Here is a 20,548-nt window from a genome sequence, read left to right on the forward strand (position 1 = left end):
CAGTTGCTTAAATAAATACATATGCATTTTCCCAATAATTTTTTATCTCCCCATGGACATCACTCAGACCTATATGTTATCAGGACAGCATTGTCTCTTCTTTAGATATGACAGAAGGGATTAAATGAAAACAAAGCTGTCAGCTCTTGGAACTTCAAGTTATATAGCTACGGGTTTAATGTATCAAACTGGACAACTGAGATCTTAGAACTGGTACGTAGTAGTGTCAAAAAGGAGCCTGAAAAAGAAGCCTCTTCAAGAAATAGTCCTGGAACTCCATGATACAGAATGAAGCTAGGTCAGGTGGCAGTGGTTCATCCCTATAATCCTAGCTACTCAAGAGGCTGAGATTTGAGGATCAAGGTTTGAAAGTCACACCAGGGAGAAAACCCTATGAGACTTATCTCCAATTAACCACCAAAAAGCCAGAAGTAGAGCTGTGACTGATAGAGTGCTAGGTTTAAACAAAAAAGCTCAAGGACAGCTCCTGAGTTCAAGTCCCATTACCAGCAAAAAGAAAAAGAAAGCAGGGTTGGAATGTGGCTCAACTGGTAGTCAGCCCAGGAAGCAAGTCAAGCTAAATCAAGAACCTGAGTTCAAGCCCCAATATCAGCAAAAGAAAAGCAAAACAAAACAAAGAAGCTAGTTCCCTATAGCTCCTACCATGTACAAAGTTAACTCAATAATTATCAACACGTTAGTTATAGGAGCTAAACACGGGAAAAATATAATCTTCAACTTTATAATGGATTCTTATAATAGTGAAAGCAATAACAATAAAGGAAAAATAGATTTGCTTTAAATTTTTAAACTTTTATTTTCACAAAAGCTTTTTTTTAAAAAAGCTGCCAGAGAATAATATCTTTCTCAGAATCCTGCGACAATTTTTTTGGGGGGTCTGGTCATGGGGCCTGAACTCTGGGCCTGCACACTGTCCCTCAGCTCTTCAGCTCAAGGCTAGCACTCTACCACTTGAGCCAGCGCGCCACTTCTGGCTTTTTTCTTTTGGCTTATGTGGTGCTGAGGAATCGAACCCAGGGCCTCATGCATGCAAGGCAAGCGCTCGCCCACTGAGCAACCTTCCCAGCCCTCCTGCACCAATTTAAAACAATATTATACATTTAAATTGAAAGTTGATCTCAAAATTTACAACTCTGGTGGGCCAGGCCTGGGGGCACATGCTTGGAAATCCCAGCATTTGGAAGGCCAAGGATGATCCTGAGATGAAGGCCAGCCTGGGCCAGAGACCATCTCCAAAAACACAGAAGCAAGAATGATAAACAAATTGTATACAAATACACAGTAATATTATTCAGCCACAAAAAGATGCTACAAAAGGTATGACCAAACACATGCTAAGTAAAAGAAGCCACACCAAAAGAAGGTCTAATTCTCAAGCTAGAGGTGATGGGTGCACCCATTGTGCCTATAGGTAATGACGGCATTGTTTTCAGTGGTTTATGTTAATTTCCTGCTCAATTAAAGAAAAAATAGGTAGCTGGCTCATAGATCAAATGTATTTGGTAGAGGTATTTGCTTGCTATAAATGTATTGGAAAGCCTTTATTTTCCACATTAGGATATACAATGGTGTAAAATAGAACAAAAACAAATTTCTAATTCTGAGTAGCCTTTGTGGACATTCACCCAGTTTTCTTGTTTCTTCTCTGTTCCTTTCTGCCTTTGAATATTCTTCCCACCCTAAAATACCCACCATGGGTAGGTAGTAAATCCAAAAATGTCACCTTGATAACTATAAATGGCTTTGGCATGAAGAAATCAGTAATTAAAATGTAGATATTGGATAAAAATAATTAAAATGGCACTATGGGATTAGGAGGTGTCTTAGTTTTATCTGTCCATGCAATTCCTGCCATTGAACATCTTTTCAGCACTTTTGTGCCAACTGTCACCACTTTTTTTTTGGGGGGGTGAGAGGGAGTCGGGTCATGGGGCTTGAACTCTGGGCCCTCAGCTCTTCAGCTCAAGGCCAGCACTCTACCACTTGAGCCACAGCGCCACTTCCAGCTTAATTCCTGCCATTGAACATCATTTCAGCACTTTTGTGCCAACTGTCACCACTTTTTTTTGGGGGGGGGGAGGAGTCCAGTCGTGGGGCTTGAACTCTGGGCCCTCAGCTCTTCAGCTCAAGGCTAGCGCTCTACCACTTGAGCCACAGCGCCACTTCCAGCTGTTTTCTTTTTGCTTATGTGGTGCTGAGGAATCGAACCCAGGACCACATGCATGCAAGGCAAGCGCTCTACCACTAAGCCACCTTCCCAGCCCCGTAACCAATCTTATAGAAGTACCCAGTGCTTAATATTCAGACAAATTATGCAGTTTTACCCATGTATTCATTAATATAATAATATGATAAAAACATTTTCTCAGAGTTCTACAGGCTAGAAGTCTATGTGGCCATACTTCTTTCTGAAGACTCTAAGGAAGACTACCTTCCCTTTATCAGGTTGTGGTGGACATAAGCAGTCTCAGTACAAACTCCAACTTCAACCTCCATCTTCATGGAGTTCACCATGACTTAGTATTTTCTTCTGTTCTTAATGGGAACATGATTGGATTCAGAGCAATTCTAAATCCAGGAAGATTTCTACTTAAGGTCTTAACTAATTACATCTGCAAAGAGTCTTACTTTCCAAATCAGGTCACATTCTGACATTCTAGCTGCACATGAACTTGAGGGTGAACTATTATATGAGCCACAGGATTTCCCATTTAGACCCATTAATGCTTATAAAACAAAGAACAATAAAACCCAAACACTCTCAAATTCAAATTTAGCTTGATAAAATTAAAAATAATTTCCCCTCTCTGGAAAATTTAAAACTTACACATGGACCATGAAATTAGGAGAAGTCTTAATCTTCAGAAGAAAACTAAATGAAACAAATCGAGTTCTCCCTTTTATTTGACAAAAACTGATGTAAATAAAGGAGAAAGACTACCTTTTGATCAAAACAAATCCTGTCACTGCTACATTATTTATGATTAAAAAAATAATTCCAGCTTTGCATCATGACAATTCAACAAATCTTCTAGAATTCAGAAGCCTTCATATTTATGGTTCCTAATAAGAAAAGTCTTTTTTAAATTATATGCTTAAGCCCATGTTTTTTTGTTTTGTTTTGTTTTTTTGCAGTGCTGGAGACAGAACTCAGGGCCTTGCGTATGCTAACCATATGCTCTGCCACTGTGTTATATCTTCAATCAGGCCACATTATTTTTAAAGCATTTGCAATAACTTTTCAAAATTTAGAAAGTGAAACTTCATAATCATTTTTAGTGTTCAGTACAATATGTAAAATAGTCCTGTGTCAACTACTTGAAATGTATGATACTAGATCTTCAAATCCCAAATCATAAATATAAATCCTTAGTATTTAGGTAATTTTGTAAATAAATTACCAAATGAGAGGACATGTTGGTTATATTATATTTTTCAAACTATTTGAACACATTGCTTAATATATTTTAACACAGTGTATTTTTCTATATTAATAGTTAATTCTATTATAAATTTTAGGGAATTGTTTCTAATGCATTGAAATTCCATATGAAAACTAAGTACTTACTTAAAAAATTTATATAAGACAATAAATATGAATCCAATGTAGAACCTGAAAATAGATTGTTCCTTTGGAACACAAACATCTAACTTTGATCATAAACATCTTAACATAAATACAAGTCATCAAATAATAGAAAAAAAATAACCTTGCATTTCTTATTAATACTAAAAATACCAGATCAAAACAGATATATCATTTTATACTATCAACAACCTGCAACACAAAATTTCTTATAAATGGCACAAACAAAAAGTGATGAAGAAATACAGATATAAAGTTTCAAAGATAAATGCCAACATACACAATTTACATACACATCACGTTTTATTATGCCAAAACTACATTACTTGAACTTAACTGGACAGTCCCAATTTACTGTGTGTGCAGTATTTATACTGGCTCCAAGACTGAGGATGACTTACGCTTTTACAACTGACATCACAATTAAACATGAACTATTTACATAAACATTAAAATAAATTTATTAAATATAGCTTGGGTGAAAAATGTAAGATTTTTCCATATATGGAAACATTATAAGAGCAGCTTTAGATACTTTTATTTTTTAAAGAACAGAAGATCTGTTTTCAAAAAAGTAAGGTGCCATTTTAGAAAAAATTTTATATATAACTGAATTCACATGGAAGAATACTGGATGAAAAACAGAACATGTTAGAGGTTAAGACTTCCTTTCCAGTTACTTGGATCTGAAAATAAGACCAAAACTAGGCTTGGAAATACTGCTTGCTTTCCCTTTAAATGTAGACCAAATATTATATACAATTATTTTGTTTTGGAATAATTTCTTTGAAAAAGGAATATACTTGTAACCAAATTTGCATAAATAAATGACAAAATTTTCAGAACTATCTTTTTGAACACTATCTTCAAATGGATTCTTAGTAGAAAGATTAAGTGCTTTCTTTAAAAAACAAACATACAAACCTTGCACCCATGCAAAAAGTTTAACTTTAAAAAAAAATCAAACTATGCTCATTATTTTTCCCAGTCTAAATATGTATTTTTCTATTTTGAGCTATGTAAAAAGTTGGTAGAATAAAGTAGTGTGCAAATTTTTGAAGAAAGTTTACTACCAACCTCTACAGTATATGGAATCTAGTAATGCTATAAACTAATGTAAAACACACAGACTTCAGAAAAAATTGCCTTGACCATTTTTTTACCAGTCCATTGTCTTCTTTCAAATCATTACCTGCTAGTACTCCAAAAGTACAGAACTATTTCTGAAAGGAATGGGCAATTTATTTAAAATAACTTGGCACAATGACAGCTTAGCAAAGGTTCTGAATCACTTCTTAAAAAAAAAACCCAAACCCCACCAATAAAAACACTTATCCATTCTTGGTTCATATACCACCTAATTATTAGGAATGTCTCCAGGCTCAAATTCACATATAATCCCTAAAAAGGAAATGCAGCATCTCTGCACACTACATGGCAGGAAAGAAAACAAATGGACTGTATCTTCATTACATAATGGCCAAAGTCACTTGAAAAGGTCATTAGTGGCAATTCTAAATACCAGGGACCTTTATACAAAAGGAAGTGTTTTTCCTCAGGGACTAGAAATGTTTTGTGGGACATTCCTTAGCCCACTGTTGGCACTGTTGTTAAGGACATTGCTGGCTAAAAGCTTTACCACACATCTGCACTTGCATGGTTCTCACTGTTGATAACCTAAAACATTTTTGTTCCTTCTAAATTGCTCTTGATTCCGTAGATAACTATATGCTAATTATTACTCAACCTAACACAGGGAGCAAAACTGACAGGACTGCAAACACAACTGCAATTTAAGAAGCCAAAAGGAAATACGTTGGCAAGCTAAATGCTTACACAAAAAGATGCTTGCCTTTTAAGATAATAGTGTGAGGGAAACTGAAAAAAATATTTAAAGTCTTTAGTACTCTTAAAACCACATTTTTGTGGGAAAAGAATGGTTTCTTCACAGTAAAAATTTTACTTTCCTATCTCATACTACTTAGTGTCCAGATTTATACAGATTTGAAAATAAAGCTACCTGGAAGCATATATGTTTTTCTTTCCTTCTTTCCTTTCTTTATTTATTATTATGGTGGTACTCAGGGTGTCCTGCTTGCTAGATAGGTCCTCTCTTTGAGCCATGCTCCCAGCCCATGGAAGCATCTTTAGACTGCCTCTTAAAGAGGATAACTTTTAATAAATTGGACTGAAAAAAAAAAAACAAAAACCTTTTATGCCCTTCAGAGTAAGACAGGTTTTTGTGCTTTATTTATTCATGGTCCTTTTGAGTTGAGAGGAGAACAGCTTTTTTGATATTTTCAGATTAGACCTACGAGGACTGAGTGAATACCCATATGAAGATCACTTTTAAGAAGATGATTTTGTGTCTCTAAAGGAGCGGCTGCTGATGGTAACTTGTGGGCTGCTGTGCAACTGAATGAGCAGGCACGGCCACTGGAAAGCCTGCTAGCTGTGGCAAATTAGAAGCGGTGTTCTGGTAAGATGACATGTCCACAGACATCCCCATCTGCTGTGTGTAAGCAGCTGTACCAGTAACTGATTGAAGATTAGAGTTCAGGCTCAGGTAAGCAGGATTGGAAACAGTGTCTTGTCCAGTGCTACAAACAAAATTTTAAAAAGAAAATCACATTTACTTTATATTATCTATTATGGTCAGAAATCAGTCATCATGATAAAAATGCCATCTCAGCCAGGCTGGCCCCAGTAGCACATGCCTGTAATCCTAGCTACTCAGTTGGCTGAGATCTGAGGATCCTGATTCAAAGACAACCCAGGTAGGAAAGCCTCTGATCTCCACTAAATGACAAAACTACCAAAAAAGCTGGAAGTGGAGCTTGGCTCAAGTGGTAGAGTGCTAGCCTTGAGCAAAAGGCAGCTCAGAAACAGTGTAGGGGCCCTGAGTTCAAGCCCTGGGACTGGCGCCCCCTCCCCCCGCAAAAAAATCCTTCTCTATCTTTTTTTTTTTTTAATTTTATTTTATTTGTGAAGATACTGTACAGAGGGGTTACAATTACATGGGCAGGATAATGCGTACATTTCTTACCAAGCACTGCAGCCTCCTCCTTTTGTTTACCCTTCACATCCCCTTCTCTATCTTTTTAAAAAGTTTATATACCTCAAATATTGTTTATGTATGTGCTAATACATACATATATCTTTAAAAAAAAAAGGAATGCTCAAAATTCAACAAAATGTAGATTATCAGGTCTATTTAACTTGCTTTCTCCAAAATCTCTTAGTGAAAATATTTAAAAACTGAGGAGATGCTAACTATTCCTGACTGTGGTCATTCTGGCCAGTTCTAAAGAAAATAGAGGGCCAGGAGCCAGTGGCCCAGGCCTGTAATCCTAGCTACTCAGGAGGCTGAGATCTGAGGGTCGAGGTTCAAAGCCAGCCCAGGCAGGAAAGACTCTGAGACTGCTGTCGCCAATAAACCACCAGAAAACTGGAAATGGCGCTGTAGCTCAAGTGGTAGAGTACTGGCCTTCAGCTGAAGAGCTGAGGGACAGCGCCCAGGCCCAGTTCAAGCCCCACGACTGACCAAAAAAAAAAAAAAGAAAGAAAAAGAAAATAGAGGCCAAATTCAAGGGCACCTATAGCACATACACTCTACTTCCCACTCCTAATCTGGCAAGCTCGCCAAGCTTTCCACTTCTCACTTTCAAAAAGAGAATAGTGGCCTCTGTGTAAGTCCACAATTTGCCCTCAGGAAAATATAAAACAACAGTTCACTTATTGATACTACCCACATACACATGGACACATGTATGTGTGTGTGTGTACACACATACACACTCCAGGCAAAATAATCTAAAATAAAAATTCACAACTCAGGGAAAAACAATGCTCGACAGGAAATGTACTCATTACCTATTTACGTAACTGTAACCTTTCTGTACAGTATTTTTACAATAAAAAACATATAAAAACAATTCACACCTGTGGCTTAATGGTAGAATTCAAGACCCAGGACTGGCAAAAAAAAAAAAAATCACACCAAATGGAAGAATTTTTGGGGTGATTTTTTTCTGTAACTACTATAAGAAACCTTTCTTTTACAACATATAATTTTAAATTATACAAAATACTGCTTGAAATGGACAAGCATTAAAGCCAGTACTATACTTATTTTTCCTCCTAAATCCGATTGGAGTAACAAAATTTTATGTCTTAATTTAGTCAAAAGTCAATATAAAAAGGCTATTTAACCTTCAGATAAGACCTAAAATTCATAACATGGTATTTAAGAATGAAAAAGGATCTGAATGAGTATTTTCTGTACAGAAGTAAAAGATTTCCAAAATATGAATGTCAGAGAAGTGTTTGTGTTAAAAAAATTAAACTGAAAAATGCAGTTCAATTCTTTCTTTTCCTCTCTTTCCTTCCCTTCCTTCCTTCCTTTCTTTCTCTTTCTTTCTTTCTTTGTCAGCCATAGGATTTGAATACAGCCATAGGGCACTGTCCCTCACCTCTTCAGTTCAAGGCTAGAGTTCTATCACTTGAGCCATAATACAACTTCTAGTTTTCTGGAAATAAGAGTCTCACGGACTTTCCTGCCCAGGCTAGCTTTGAACCGTGATCTTCAGATCTCAGCCTCCTGAGGAGCTAGGATTACAGGCATGAACCATGGTGCCCAGCTCAACACTTACTTTTTTTTTTTTGGTCGGCCGTGGGGCTTGAACTCTGGGCCTGGGTGCTGTCCCTCAGCCCTTCAGCTCAAGGTGAGCGCTCTACCACTTGAACTACAACGCCACTTCCGGTTTTCTGGTGGTTTATTGGAGATAGGTGTCTCACGGTCTCTCCTGCCCGGGCTGGCTTTGAACCACAATCCTCAGATCTCAGCCTCCTGAGTAGCTAGGATTACAGGCGTGAGCCACCGGCGCCCGGCAACACTTACTTTTTAATGGTCAAAGTAACAGATTTTTTAATACTTAGGGGCATATGCAGATACATGTCTGGGACTTCTTTACTAGGCTAATTTTACAGCACCTCACTAAAAGCACATGATGGGCTTAGTCTCTACAAAGGATCATTACTGTGTCCTTAGGGACACAAACTTTAGGTCTAAGTCTTGGTGACCATCACACTATGGTTAGCAAAGCTAATGAATAGATACTTCAATAACTCGTTTTTAGGAGTAAAATTTGGAACTATTCTTATAAAAAGAAAGGTCTACATAGTCTCATTCTGAAAGACTTTGAAAAATTCACACAGCACTCCTAAACTTACCTTAAATATGGAGTTGGCGCAGGATGGATTGTTACTGAAGAATTTACATGTGGAGGAAGGGATCTGAGTGAACCAATATGATCTGGTCCTAGGCCATAGCTTACTTGGTGAGTGCTCTGACCCATATAGTTTCCACCATGTGATTGAACTGGATATGTCTATCAATGAAAGAGAAAAAATTGACTCACTGTTCTCTCAGACATTTACCTAATAGATCTAAAACTCTAAAGGAAAGAAAATGTTAAATTTCTTTGGCGAGCAATCTGATTCCACCACCTATCCACCTAAGAACAAAAAGCAGAGCAAGAGAAATGTATTATTTGAATTGTGAGATGGCAATCCCTCTAAGAGTACAACTTAATAATGACAATAAAATATTTTTTAAAAAGCAGAGCACTTCCAATTCAGTGTCAGATATATGAAAAGTCATGGCTTGTTTGGTTGTTCCTTTGTTTTATAAGAGTGAAGAAAGACAAAAAGAAAACAGGTAGTATATTTTTGAGTAGTAGGTTGGAATCTAATCTACAGTAAATGTGCCTTTGAAGCAAAGTCCATCATCATTTCAAGATGAATGGCTTTCTTTACTTTCATTCCAGAATGACTCATTTAACTCCTATCTCTAAGTCAGGCACTGGTGGCACTCCTATAATCCTAGCTATTCAGGAGGCTGAGATCTGAGGATTGCAGTTCAAAGCCAGCCCGGGCAGGAAAGTCCATGAGACTCTTATCTCCAATAATACCACCAGAAAACTGGAAGTGGTGCAGTGGCTCAAGTGGTACAGCATTAGCCTTAAGCTGAAGAGCTTATGGACAGAGCCCAGGCCCAGAGTTCAAGGCCCATGACCAAAGGAGAAACAAAAAACATTAAAAAAAATATTCCTTTCTATAGGAGAAGGGTTGAAAAAGAGTGTTATTAAAATGTTAAGCCTTCTCTCGCAACTTCTATATGGCCTGCCTTGATATCAGATAGAACAGAGGTAACTGTGGGTAAACCAGATGTATCCTCATTTAAAAAAAAAAAAAAAGGACTAAGTAGCTAGATCCTTCTATGTGCCTGACTTAATATTCATGGAAACAATTCTGAAGAGTAGAGTCTACTTATACATAGTCAATTGTGCCCATGTTCAACTAATTATTTTAAGTTAATGATTTTTAAAGCAATCACCATTCACATTAAAATTTAAGATAGTAGGAATGCCAAAAAAAGTACACTAAGTACAATCACATTACCTCTTCAGCAAACATGTAACAACCCACTAACAAGAGGCTAAGATTGTAGAAAAAAAACTCTGGTGTTTTATTATTCCTGAGTGACTTTCACAGACACAACACAACTAAATATATATTACCCTCTTAGCTTCTAGTTGAGATATTTTTCAAATTAAAATAGAATCTTTGAATATCTCAAAATACTCATGTGTAAAGAGAACAGATAGGGTGGATAGTGTTATGCAAAGAAACAAACAAAATTAGCTTTTAAAAAATTAGTTGTGCTTAGCAAGACAGATTATGGAACACAACTAAACACAAAAGCCTGACACAGGAACAATCACAATAACCATTTTCAGACACATAAAGAAGCAAACACAGTTCTATCATAAAATGTGTAGTGATTTCTTTTTTGTTTCATTTTCATAGAAGCAACAAACAATTATTTGTAAACACAAGTAATAATGGATAAACTCTACGAGTGTTTTTGTTCCTCAAATCCTATATAATTTTCAAAGTTCAGACATGGCATATTTGATAACTGCATCTTGTCTGATCTGACAGTTACCACAGTAACCATTTTTTTAAACTAAACAATTTCATTATGTTCAGTCATCTAATTTATGCACCTACATTCTACCTATCCTCCTTGGTGTTTCCTTCACACATTTCTTTACATACCAGTTTTCAAAAATGAACACAAATTTTCCCATCCAAGCTCGTTTTGAATTTCATTGTAAATTGGCTAAAATGTAAACAACTTCTCAATGGCAATACTAGCATTCATTTCAGCTGTCAAAAAGGGGAATATGAAAAAAAGGTTTTGCATCTCATAGACCTCCATATATCTTCATTATGCATGAATTTCTAAAAATAATATGTCATGCATCTAAGGAAATAAAAAGCATCCTCTGAGAACAAAGGAAGTTTATTAACTTATAATCATGGAAGTCAAAAAAATCTTGAAAGATACCTTTTAAGAAATATTCGAGTTTCTTGTTTAACAGCACCAGTACCTCATCCAGAGGTCAGGAAATCAAAGGACATGTGTTCTATACTTAGAAAAAGAATTTTATATGTATGTAAAGATTTATACTTCATATTTACAAAGGCAAACAAAAAAGAATATCCCTAATACATTTAATGGTATTTCACAATCAAAAAACTGAACTAAAAATATATATCTGTCTAATATTATCTAACTTTTCTGGGGAACACTTTTTAGCCAATACTTTCGTTTGAACTCAGGGTCTTAAGCAGCTAAAGCTGAATAATGCCTCTAATAATTTTTGCTTTAGTTATTTTTCAGATAGTGTCTCACACTTTTTTGATTCTACTAAGACCTCTCATGTAGCTGAAGGAGAGTCTTAAGCCACTATGTACATTCTAGACAATACTTCTTGAAATTATCAAAGGTAAGTGGTTTGGATATGCGATGCCCCGTATCTAAACTACAGTACTTATTATTCAGTTACTTGTGAATACTTCCTTGAAAAGAAATCCCTCATAACACTTCAGTCACCCTTGCAATGATGAACTTCTTGACTCACATCCCAGGATGACTCAGCCAAATCCTTCTAGGAGCAAAGGTTGAAAAATAATGGTATCCAGGTGTCTAGCCCTCTCTGCCAACTTCTATTGTATCACCAGATAGAGCAGAAGTAGCCATGAGTAAACCAAAAGATGTATCCTCATTTAAAATATGTATTTTTTTTTTTAAAAAAAAGGCCAGACAGCAGTGGCTCATAACTCTAATCCTAGCTACTCAGGAAGCTTGAAGATTGCAGTTCGAAGCCAGACTGGGTGAGAAAGTCTGTGACTCTTATCTCCAATTAACCACCAAAAAGCCAAAAGTGGTGGAACTGTGGTTCAAGTGGCAGAGCACTAGCCTTGAACAAAAAAGCAAAGAGAGCACCCAGGCCCTGAGTTCAAGCTTTAGGACCAGCACGTGCGCACACACTTACGTACCTGTGTAAGCATGCACACACATGGCTTAGTTAGATCACACTTAATACTTAATGTTCCTAAGTTTTCTTAATATGAAGTATTCTTAGTACTTAATATTTTACCCGCCTACTTATACATAGCCAATGGTGACATGTTTAGTAAGTATTTTTAAGCAACAACCATTTACCTTAAAAAAAAAATCCATTCATAAAAGATCATGTGTTGAAGGTTTGGTGCCCTGATGATGGTGATAGCAAGAAGTGACTGGATCATAAGTGTGTCAACTTCACCAATGGATTAATCCACTGATGAATTCACGGCTGAATAAATTCATTACTGAATGAAGGAGGTAAAGCCTTGTTGGTGAAAGCAGGCACACCTCTGAAGCTTTATCTGGTCCTCAGACCACCTTCTCTTCCCTACAGCTGTGGAGCCATGGGTCTCTGCGGCTTCCCACCATGTCTCAGTCTCACCTGGATTTTAACATCTGAAACTTTGAACCAAAATAAATCTCTTTATGTTGACTTTTTTTTAGGTATTTCGTTACAGTAATGGAAAACTAACACAGTAAGCCTTACACTTTTATTCATGGGTCATACAAATTTTAATACTATGCTCTTAACCATTTTTAACCATTTTTTTAATAATTGTGAAAGTGTTCACAAAAACATCTTACCTGCACTGGAACCCCCGCTGATACAGATGGGTAATGTGTTGAAGGATGGAGTTTTGAATAAACAGAATAGACTGGGGCTTCGTTCACCAACTTGTTATACAGTTCTAGGGCTTCTAAGACTTTTACATTCAACTCAGACAGTTCTGAATGCTTCCTGATATAGAAGAAAAGGATTTTCACACTCTTTCAGTTTTTAAGCATGTTACTTAGAAATGTAAATTACTTTTTAAATTTAGCATTCTTCTATTCATATTTTAAGACATTTTATATACAAGGCAAGGAAAGAATAGTCACAAAGGGAAACAGGAGGAAAAATTAATCATTAGAATAGCTAGACTGATATGACTTTTTAATATTATGGAAAAATTGGTTCCACACCTCACAAAATGCAATCAATTCATAATTTTGATGCTAAGAGAATTTCATTTAATACTTTATAGATTTCTCTTGAAAATTCATTTATAAAGAAAAATAGTTTCATAATTTAAGTAAGACTCTGTCATAATGATAATTCTCAGTAAAGAAATAGTATACAGGCAAGGCCCAGAGCCCCTATGAAGTACAACATTCAATATGAAGAGCACAGGTAAGCAAAAAAAGATGACAGTTTCATTTGTTTATTTCATTATGTTTTTATCCCTGGAAGAACTAAAAAATAATTATCCTTGAAAATGCAAGGAATAGCATATGTTCACAAGCTAGCCTTTATTATTCTTGTTTGTTGACTGATCAATCCTTGAGAAAGCAAATGAAGTCAGGTACTTTACTTATAATAATAAGTACAAATAGACATTTACACATTTGTTCATGGACTCTGAGAAAATCGTTGACTTGTACAATTTTGTTTGTTATCCAGGAGTGATAAATTGACAAATTTATAAAAATTAAATGGTCACTTTTTGCCTGGCTTAAGCACCCACAAGCTGATTACTGAATGCAGTTCACACAAGAAGCAGAGGCTACTATAAGTAAATGACCAGAACTGAGTCATTTCAAAATTTATCTAAACCAAACAACAACAACAAAGAATGACTATATAAATTAGCTTAACCTCTATCTAGAAATAGAACCAATAGCTACAGAAATTAAGAATATATGTTTACAAGTGTGCGACTAAAAACTAGCTATAAAAATTTGGTCCACATAATACACATGCCGATGAAACACCGAGAGCACAGTAGAAAGCCATGATTATTGTGTTTGAAATCATCTTTAAGGATCTAGGACACAAGCCCAAAAGCATTAACAACATTTTACTGAATGGAGATGAAAACTATACAAGAAGATTTGGATACTCTAATTGTAGCTTCTCAGGAAGTTGAAATACAGAAGATCACAGTTCAAAGCCAGTCTGGGTAGAAAGATCCATATAAGACTGCACCTCCAAAATAACCAACAAAAAGCTCAGTTGGAAGTATATGGCTCTAGTGTTAACATCAAGCAAGCAAGGCACGCCAGCTCAAAACCCTGAGTTCAAATCCTGGTACTGGCAAAAAGCAAATGTTATACTAAAAGAAAGAGAAAGTTTAGGAACAAGCGAGGTCCACAGGGGAAGAATTTAAATAGCAACTTAATGGCTGAAAATAATTTGGGAGGATAGCAGATCAGATTACAACAGACTGGAACATATAATTATCTCCAGCAGATTGCTCGTCAATAAATCTATTTGCATTTTTTGTATTTAACCTACATGTTTATCCATTTAGTGTGATCAATGTTCCAAAATCGTATTCTCCACTACGATAGGCACGAAATGTACAACTTAATTTTGACAGTTTTTCTAAGTCTATGGAATAAGGAATTGATGACCCATTCAAAGGAAAATATATTCACTCTCTCCATACATAATGTAAATATTTCTATTGTACTCTTGAGTCCCCAGTAGGCATGAACAGTCAATGAAGCTCTTTGAATATGAAGCATTTTGTAGTACAGGCACTGCTTCTGCCACCAGTGGCCACAGAATAAGAGACTAACAGCTTTCCACAAATTGAAAATGAGGAAACTTAACTCTTACCAGGAATGGTTACTCTGAGTTTTATTTTTCTAAACACGTTTTTCTTGAATGATAATCTTTTTATTAACAAAACTGAGATTACAAGTCTCTACTTTTTGCCTCATATATTAAGACATCTTTCTGTATGAATAACTAATTCACCAATGACACTGATTTCTAATGGCAGAATGTGTGGATATTTTAGCTACTTCCAAGTTTGTTGTCATGAATAGCATCATGATGAGCACCTTAACAGCTCTCTGTCCATCAGTATGGACTTGGAATTGCTACATTAAAGGAAACGAATCTTTAAGCCCAAGAAAATTTAAACTTATACCAGCCTCACCTATAATAATTGTGATCATTTTCTCTGTTAATCTTCTCTAGTTTGATCATTAACATTCCTTCACTAAAACAAAATAGATGTATGAATACATATTTAATACTTCCTCTAAAATATGTCTAAACTACCACTGTTGTTTTATTAATTGCAGTAGGGATTTGCTTTTTACTTTTTGCAAAAAAAAATTATGTAAAAACCACTCAATGGAATGAAGATGATAATATCTAATGTCCTGAAAGCCTCCTGTAAAAGCACTTCATTTCCCTGGTAGAGGCGAAAAGTAGTTCCTGCTCTCCTTAATACTTTGATGGTGATAATCCTTTTTTTCTTGTGTTGTCTATAAAATTGGGCATGCAAGGAATAGTCATGTTAGTTAGGGCTCGTCCTTGTCTTCCACCCAGTATGACTTTGCTCTCTCATGCCAGACATAAAACACTGAGGACTGAGAGGACACAGAACCAAGTTGCAAGCTTAGGCCTCTGAGGGCCTATCCTCAAGTGTTGCTGCTATTTCTGAAGAACAGTGCAACTAGGTAGGATAGCAAAAAATTAAAAGAAGAGAAAAAGCTGGGTACTGGTGGCTCATGTTTATAATCTTAGCTACTCAGGAGACTGAAATTTGAGGATCATAGTTCCAAGCCGACCGAAGCAGGAAAGTTGGTAAACCTCTTACCTCTAATTAAGCAGCAAAAAGCTGCAGTTCAAGTGGTAGAGCATTAGCCTTGAGCACAAATCTATGCAGGGGAGGGGAGAGGAGGGATACAAAGATGAGGGGGGTGGGGAGAAAGAAGAGGAAATTCTGTTGCATTGGATTTCTTCCCAAATTAGGGAAATTTCCCTTGAGGCTGTTAGCAACATCACTACTCACTGCACTACAAGACAATGCTTGCCTAGGATGAAGCTCTGATTTCACTTTGTTCTCAATGGACTTTATTCTTCATTATTCAGTATCCCTTCAATTTCAGCCTATGTAAGAAAATGACTGGCATGCAAAAGAAAAGGTCATCAATTCTACTCATACTCTAATACTGATATTAGAAAAAAATTGCTACCAAAATTTAAAAAAAAAACCACCTAGGCCATAATTTAACTATCAGAAGGCAGAGAAAGGAGGACTGAGGTTTGAGGCTAGCCAGGAAAAAAATCAGTGAGACACTACTTTAAAAAGAAGCCAGTGTGAGGGTACGTGCCTGTATTCCAGCTACTCAGGAGGTAGAGGTAAGAGGATTGAAGTACAAGACCTGTCCAGACATAAGACACTACCTGAAAAACACATTAAATATGAAAGGATTTCAGGTATGGAGCAGGTGATAAGAGTATTCTTGAGTTTAATCCTCAGTACTGAGGAGAAAGCAAAAACAAACAAACAAAAAGCACTGCTTTTAGCTCATAAGAATTTGGGAAACTGAAAAATATTTTCAACAGACAATATAGTTTCACAAAAATTTTCATTACTTCTAAGTCAAAAAAAACCCAAAACAAAAACAAGTGAACACTAATATTTGTTTTTTTGTATGAAAAATCTTACCTGTCAATCTCTTCAAGTTTTTCATCTATTATTGGGCCCATCTGTTGACAGATATCTGTAAACACAAAAATACTTTCAAATCTAGAAACTTAACCAAGTTTAAGCTAATTTCAGTAACTTTTAACAAGACAGTATCCATATCCAACAGCAACCATAATACAGTAAAAATGAAGTTTATGCTAGTGATGATAAAGGATAGACTTTTAATATGATTTAGTACCATTCTATTATTACTGTCATATAACCAATGAACAGGTCACAGTTGATTAAATATAAACATTTTAACTATTTTCAAATTAAACATTGTACGTATTTCAAAATGTAAAAGTATATACAATAAATATCACAACATTCTATATTCCAAAAGCAGACTTTTTTTAATTTCTAGATTTTTTTCTTCCTTTTTTAAAAATATATATCTTTAATTGTAAAGATACTGTACAGAGAATTACAGTTACATGAGCAAGGTAATGAGTCCATTTCCTATCGAGCATTGCTACCCCCTCCTTTGTTTTTCCCTACCATCCCTTTCCTTCTCCCCCCTCCCACAAGGTTGTAAAGTTCTTAGTGTCTTGTACATCTCATTGTTATGATGGATCATCCTGTATCCTTATTTCACCATTTTTTTTATTTCCCCAAAGCAGACTTTCTTCAACAAAAAGATTTAAAATTTATCCATTTACATTTTTCTCTCAAAGGACTATTAAAAAGCATAAGAAATTTGGTTTTGCTTCAGATTTCTTAGAGACTAGAAAATGTCATGCATCAAAGTTACAAAGTTAATACAAAGTTAATATTGAGCATGTAAAATGAAGACCTTTGAAGTCATAGAAGACAATTAAACAAGAATAAGAAAACAGAACATCTGACTTTAAATTAATTTAGTATGCTGTTATTGCCAACTGTGTCCTTCATTTTTGTTGGACTGAAGATTTCCTTAGCCTATTTCATTAGTGGGCTTATAGGAACACAGATTTCCCTTCCTGAAAAGGATATGTGACTGGGTTCTTAAGAGTCACGCCTTTTTGGGATTTTAAGATCCGAGGATCATGGTTAGAAGCCAACCTGGGGAGGTAAGTCTGTGAGACTCCTATTTCCAATTAACAACCAAAAAGCTGGAAGTGAAGTTGTGGCTCAGTAGTAAGGATGCTAACCTTGAGCAAAAGAGCTGAGACATTGCTCAGACCCTGAGTTCAAGTCCCAAGATAGGAATCCAAAAAAAAAAAAAGGATATGTGAAAAAAATTGTATTTTCTATCAAAGTATGTTGCTAAAAAGTTCCTGCTTTGGCCTGGTGGCTAGGCTCTGGTTAAGGAAAAGAGGAACTGCTTTTGGATAAGAAAGAGTTTTTGAAATGTAAGATTTTTGTCTTAAACTGGTTTTTCCTCAACATGGAATTAAGACATGTTTCAAACTAGTCAAGAAACAGCAGGAGTGTGGGTATATTTTGAGATTACTTTCATACTGTTAATCTTATGTCAAACTCCCCTATGTAAAAACATTGTATGCTATTCAAACTAGCCAATCATGAGCAGATTGTAGACCTCAGCTCAACCAATCTGAGTAAAAGGGCAGGGCCTGCTGCATTAGGGATAAATAGGGGGACAGCTTGCTACTCTGTGTGCTTGCTTACCAGACTGATGGCAACACCTTTGTGCAGAAGTAAATTTTGCCTTACTGACGCAATGCTTTATTTTCACATCTATTGTTGTGATTCCACTGTTTCTTGGAGAGTATATTTATAACAAATATGTAAGTATGATAATGCCTTTTAAGTGAACATTGTACTATTATAGAAATATCTGCCTATTTTCCATGAGATTTCAAATCTCAAAAATCAAACACAAAGCAGAAAAAACACAATGCTAGCAGTAACCTTAAAGTAATCTCTAATATTAATTAAAGTACCTTCTAACTCCAAGAGGTCTTGAGAGTCTGGCTTGGAATCAGTTGGATCTATACTCTGGAGAACTTGTAGGGCTCTATCCATTTTATCCTTAAAAAATATTAAGAAACTTTACTTGGTGAATAGAAAATAACTGTTTCCAGACATTCTCAAAGAAAATATATATTAAAAGTCTTGACAGTTTAACTATTAGACAAAAGAAAAACTCTACCTCATCTATATAAATGGACTCAGCCTCTGAATCCTCAGTTTCCTCATCATCATCATCAATTACATTCAATTTGTCCACAGCTGCTACGGAAACAAAGTAAATTTCAATTCTTCAGCATTTAGTCAATTAAGTCATTAATTTTAAAATGGCCTATGACTGTCCATAAGAAAAAAAAAAGGAAGCTCTTTAGTCATCACATTTTATAACCGTGTATTTCATATATTTATATATTTGTGTCATGGTATTTGTTTAGTACTTATGGAGTCAAATATAATCATAGGTATTTATACATATACCAGGGAACAAGGCACGTAGTAATACTGTGTTCACCGAGCTTCTGCTCTAGCGGAATCACCAGGTAAAACATGGGTAAAAACTACAAGCATATTATTATCTAACAGGTCAAACCCTAGGACTGGCACAGACCACCAAAAAACAAAACAAAATAGACTACAATATTTCTTTTTTTTTGTTTTTTTTTTTTTTTTTGGTCGGCCGTGGGGCTTGAACTCTGGGCCTGGGCGCTGTCCCTCAGCTCTTCAGCTCAAGGCGAGCGCTCTACCACTTGAGCTACAGCGCCACTTCCTCCAATATTTCTATTTACTATAAATGTTAAGACTAGGAAGAAAGCATAAGTAGTGACAATGTACCTACTAGTATTCAAGTGAGTACCACCATCTCACAACTTGATTTTCTGGTATTATCACTCCATATACAAAGACAAGACTAAACATAATGTAGGGTTTTTTTTTTTTTCATTTTACATTTCTTTTCAAAACCTGATAAGGATTAGCATTAATTTGTGCCTCAGTAAGTAGACTAAGCATACTCTTAAGGACAGACTGCAGAACTTAAGTCCTGGCTCTATCACATACCTCTGCCTCAGTTTCCTTACCTGTAAATAAGAGTAACAAAAGAATCTATCTCACAAAATTGTGGAAATCAAGTGAAGCATTTCAAAGGATTCAACACAGTGACTATCATCATTAATACTGCTTCACTGAGATTTCACACTTCCTACTTGCAGATAAAGCCATGCTTTCTCAGCAAGGGTACCACATGTGGCTACAGGTAAAGTTCTAAGCACATGATGCAGAACCCTCAGTATCTTGTTTATAATTTAGGGCACTCCTACTCAGGTCATCATGCTGACACTTCCCAACAAGGGTTTCCAGAGCTGGTGCCAGTAGGCCTATGAGGTATTATTTTTATAGAGAAAACACAAACCACATCTCACAGTATAAGGTTGATTTAAACATTTATTTGTATGGTTACTATATACATTATGTCTCATGAAGTATGTAAGGCAACTCCCCTAAGATTGACATGGAGATAAATGAATCACTTCATTTGATTAACGATGTTAAATTGTAATACTTATCATTTAAAACACAGGTAGAATCTATTCTTAAATGCCAATAATAAAACTCAAGTGACAAACTTAAACTTACCTGCCTCTGTCTCAAGGTACAAATTAGCTGTTACAAAATTAGATGGGAAGAGTCCTGTTCCTCTGTGATTCTCTCCTTTCCACCAATTGGCATCGCTGAAAACAAAAGGCAAAGTAGCCTTTATTCCTCTACATTTTAGTGTGTTAGTATCAGGAGGAATTACATAAAAATGTAATTTACCCTACTCTGAAGTATCTAGCTATACAAAAGAAATCTGTTTTTCCTAAGTTTAATAAAAGAAATTGAGGCAGGCAATGGTGGCCCATACCTGTAAATCCTAGCTACACATGAGACTAAGATCTGACAATTTAAGCTCAAAGAGCCTGGGTAGAAATGACTGTAAGGCTCCAATTAACAAGTAAACAGCAGGGCCTGTGATGTGGCTCAATTGGTAACAGTGCTGGCTACGCAAGCAAGCCCTCCAAACACAAGGCTCTGAGTTTT

The 20,548-nt window shown here is 35.9% G+C and overlaps 1 protein-coding gene across 2 annotated transcripts in view; it reads right to left on the reverse strand.

The window, feature by feature from the left end:
- Positions 1-2,909: 2,909 nt before the first annotated feature.
- The window catches only part of Stam2 (signal transducing adaptor molecule (SH3 domain and ITAM motif) 2), a 46,329-nt gene continuing 28,690 nt past the window's right edge, over positions 2,910-20,548 (reverse strand). Inside the window, exons 8-14 of one of the 2 annotated variants that reach the window (XM_013029868.1) lie at positions 20,105-20,199; positions 18,654-18,733; positions 18,445-18,532; positions 16,538-16,592; positions 12,672-12,825; positions 8,840-8,997; positions 2,910-6,207 (exon numbers count right to left, since the gene is read on the reverse strand). In XM_013029868.1, the coding sequence (XP_012885322.1) occupies positions 5,979-6,207; positions 8,840-8,997; positions 12,672-12,825; positions 16,538-16,592; positions 18,445-18,532; positions 18,654-18,733; positions 20,105-20,199 (859 nt within the window). In that variant the 3' untranslated portion in view covers positions 2,910-5,978. Of the gene's footprint in view, positions 6,208-8,839; positions 8,998-12,671; positions 12,826-16,537; positions 16,593-18,444; positions 18,533-18,653; positions 18,737-20,104; positions 20,200-20,548 lie in introns of both variants that reach the window. The other variant, XM_013029860.1, reaches the window with a different exon arrangement.

The sequence above is a fragment of the Dipodomys ordii genome, unplaced genomic scaffold, assembly GCF_000151885.1.
Source record: "Dipodomys ordii isolate 6190 unplaced genomic scaffold, Dord_2.0 Scaffold5, whole genome shotgun sequence".
Lineage (NCBI taxonomy): Eukaryota > Metazoa > Chordata > Mammalia > Rodentia > Heteromyidae > Dipodomys > Dipodomys ordii.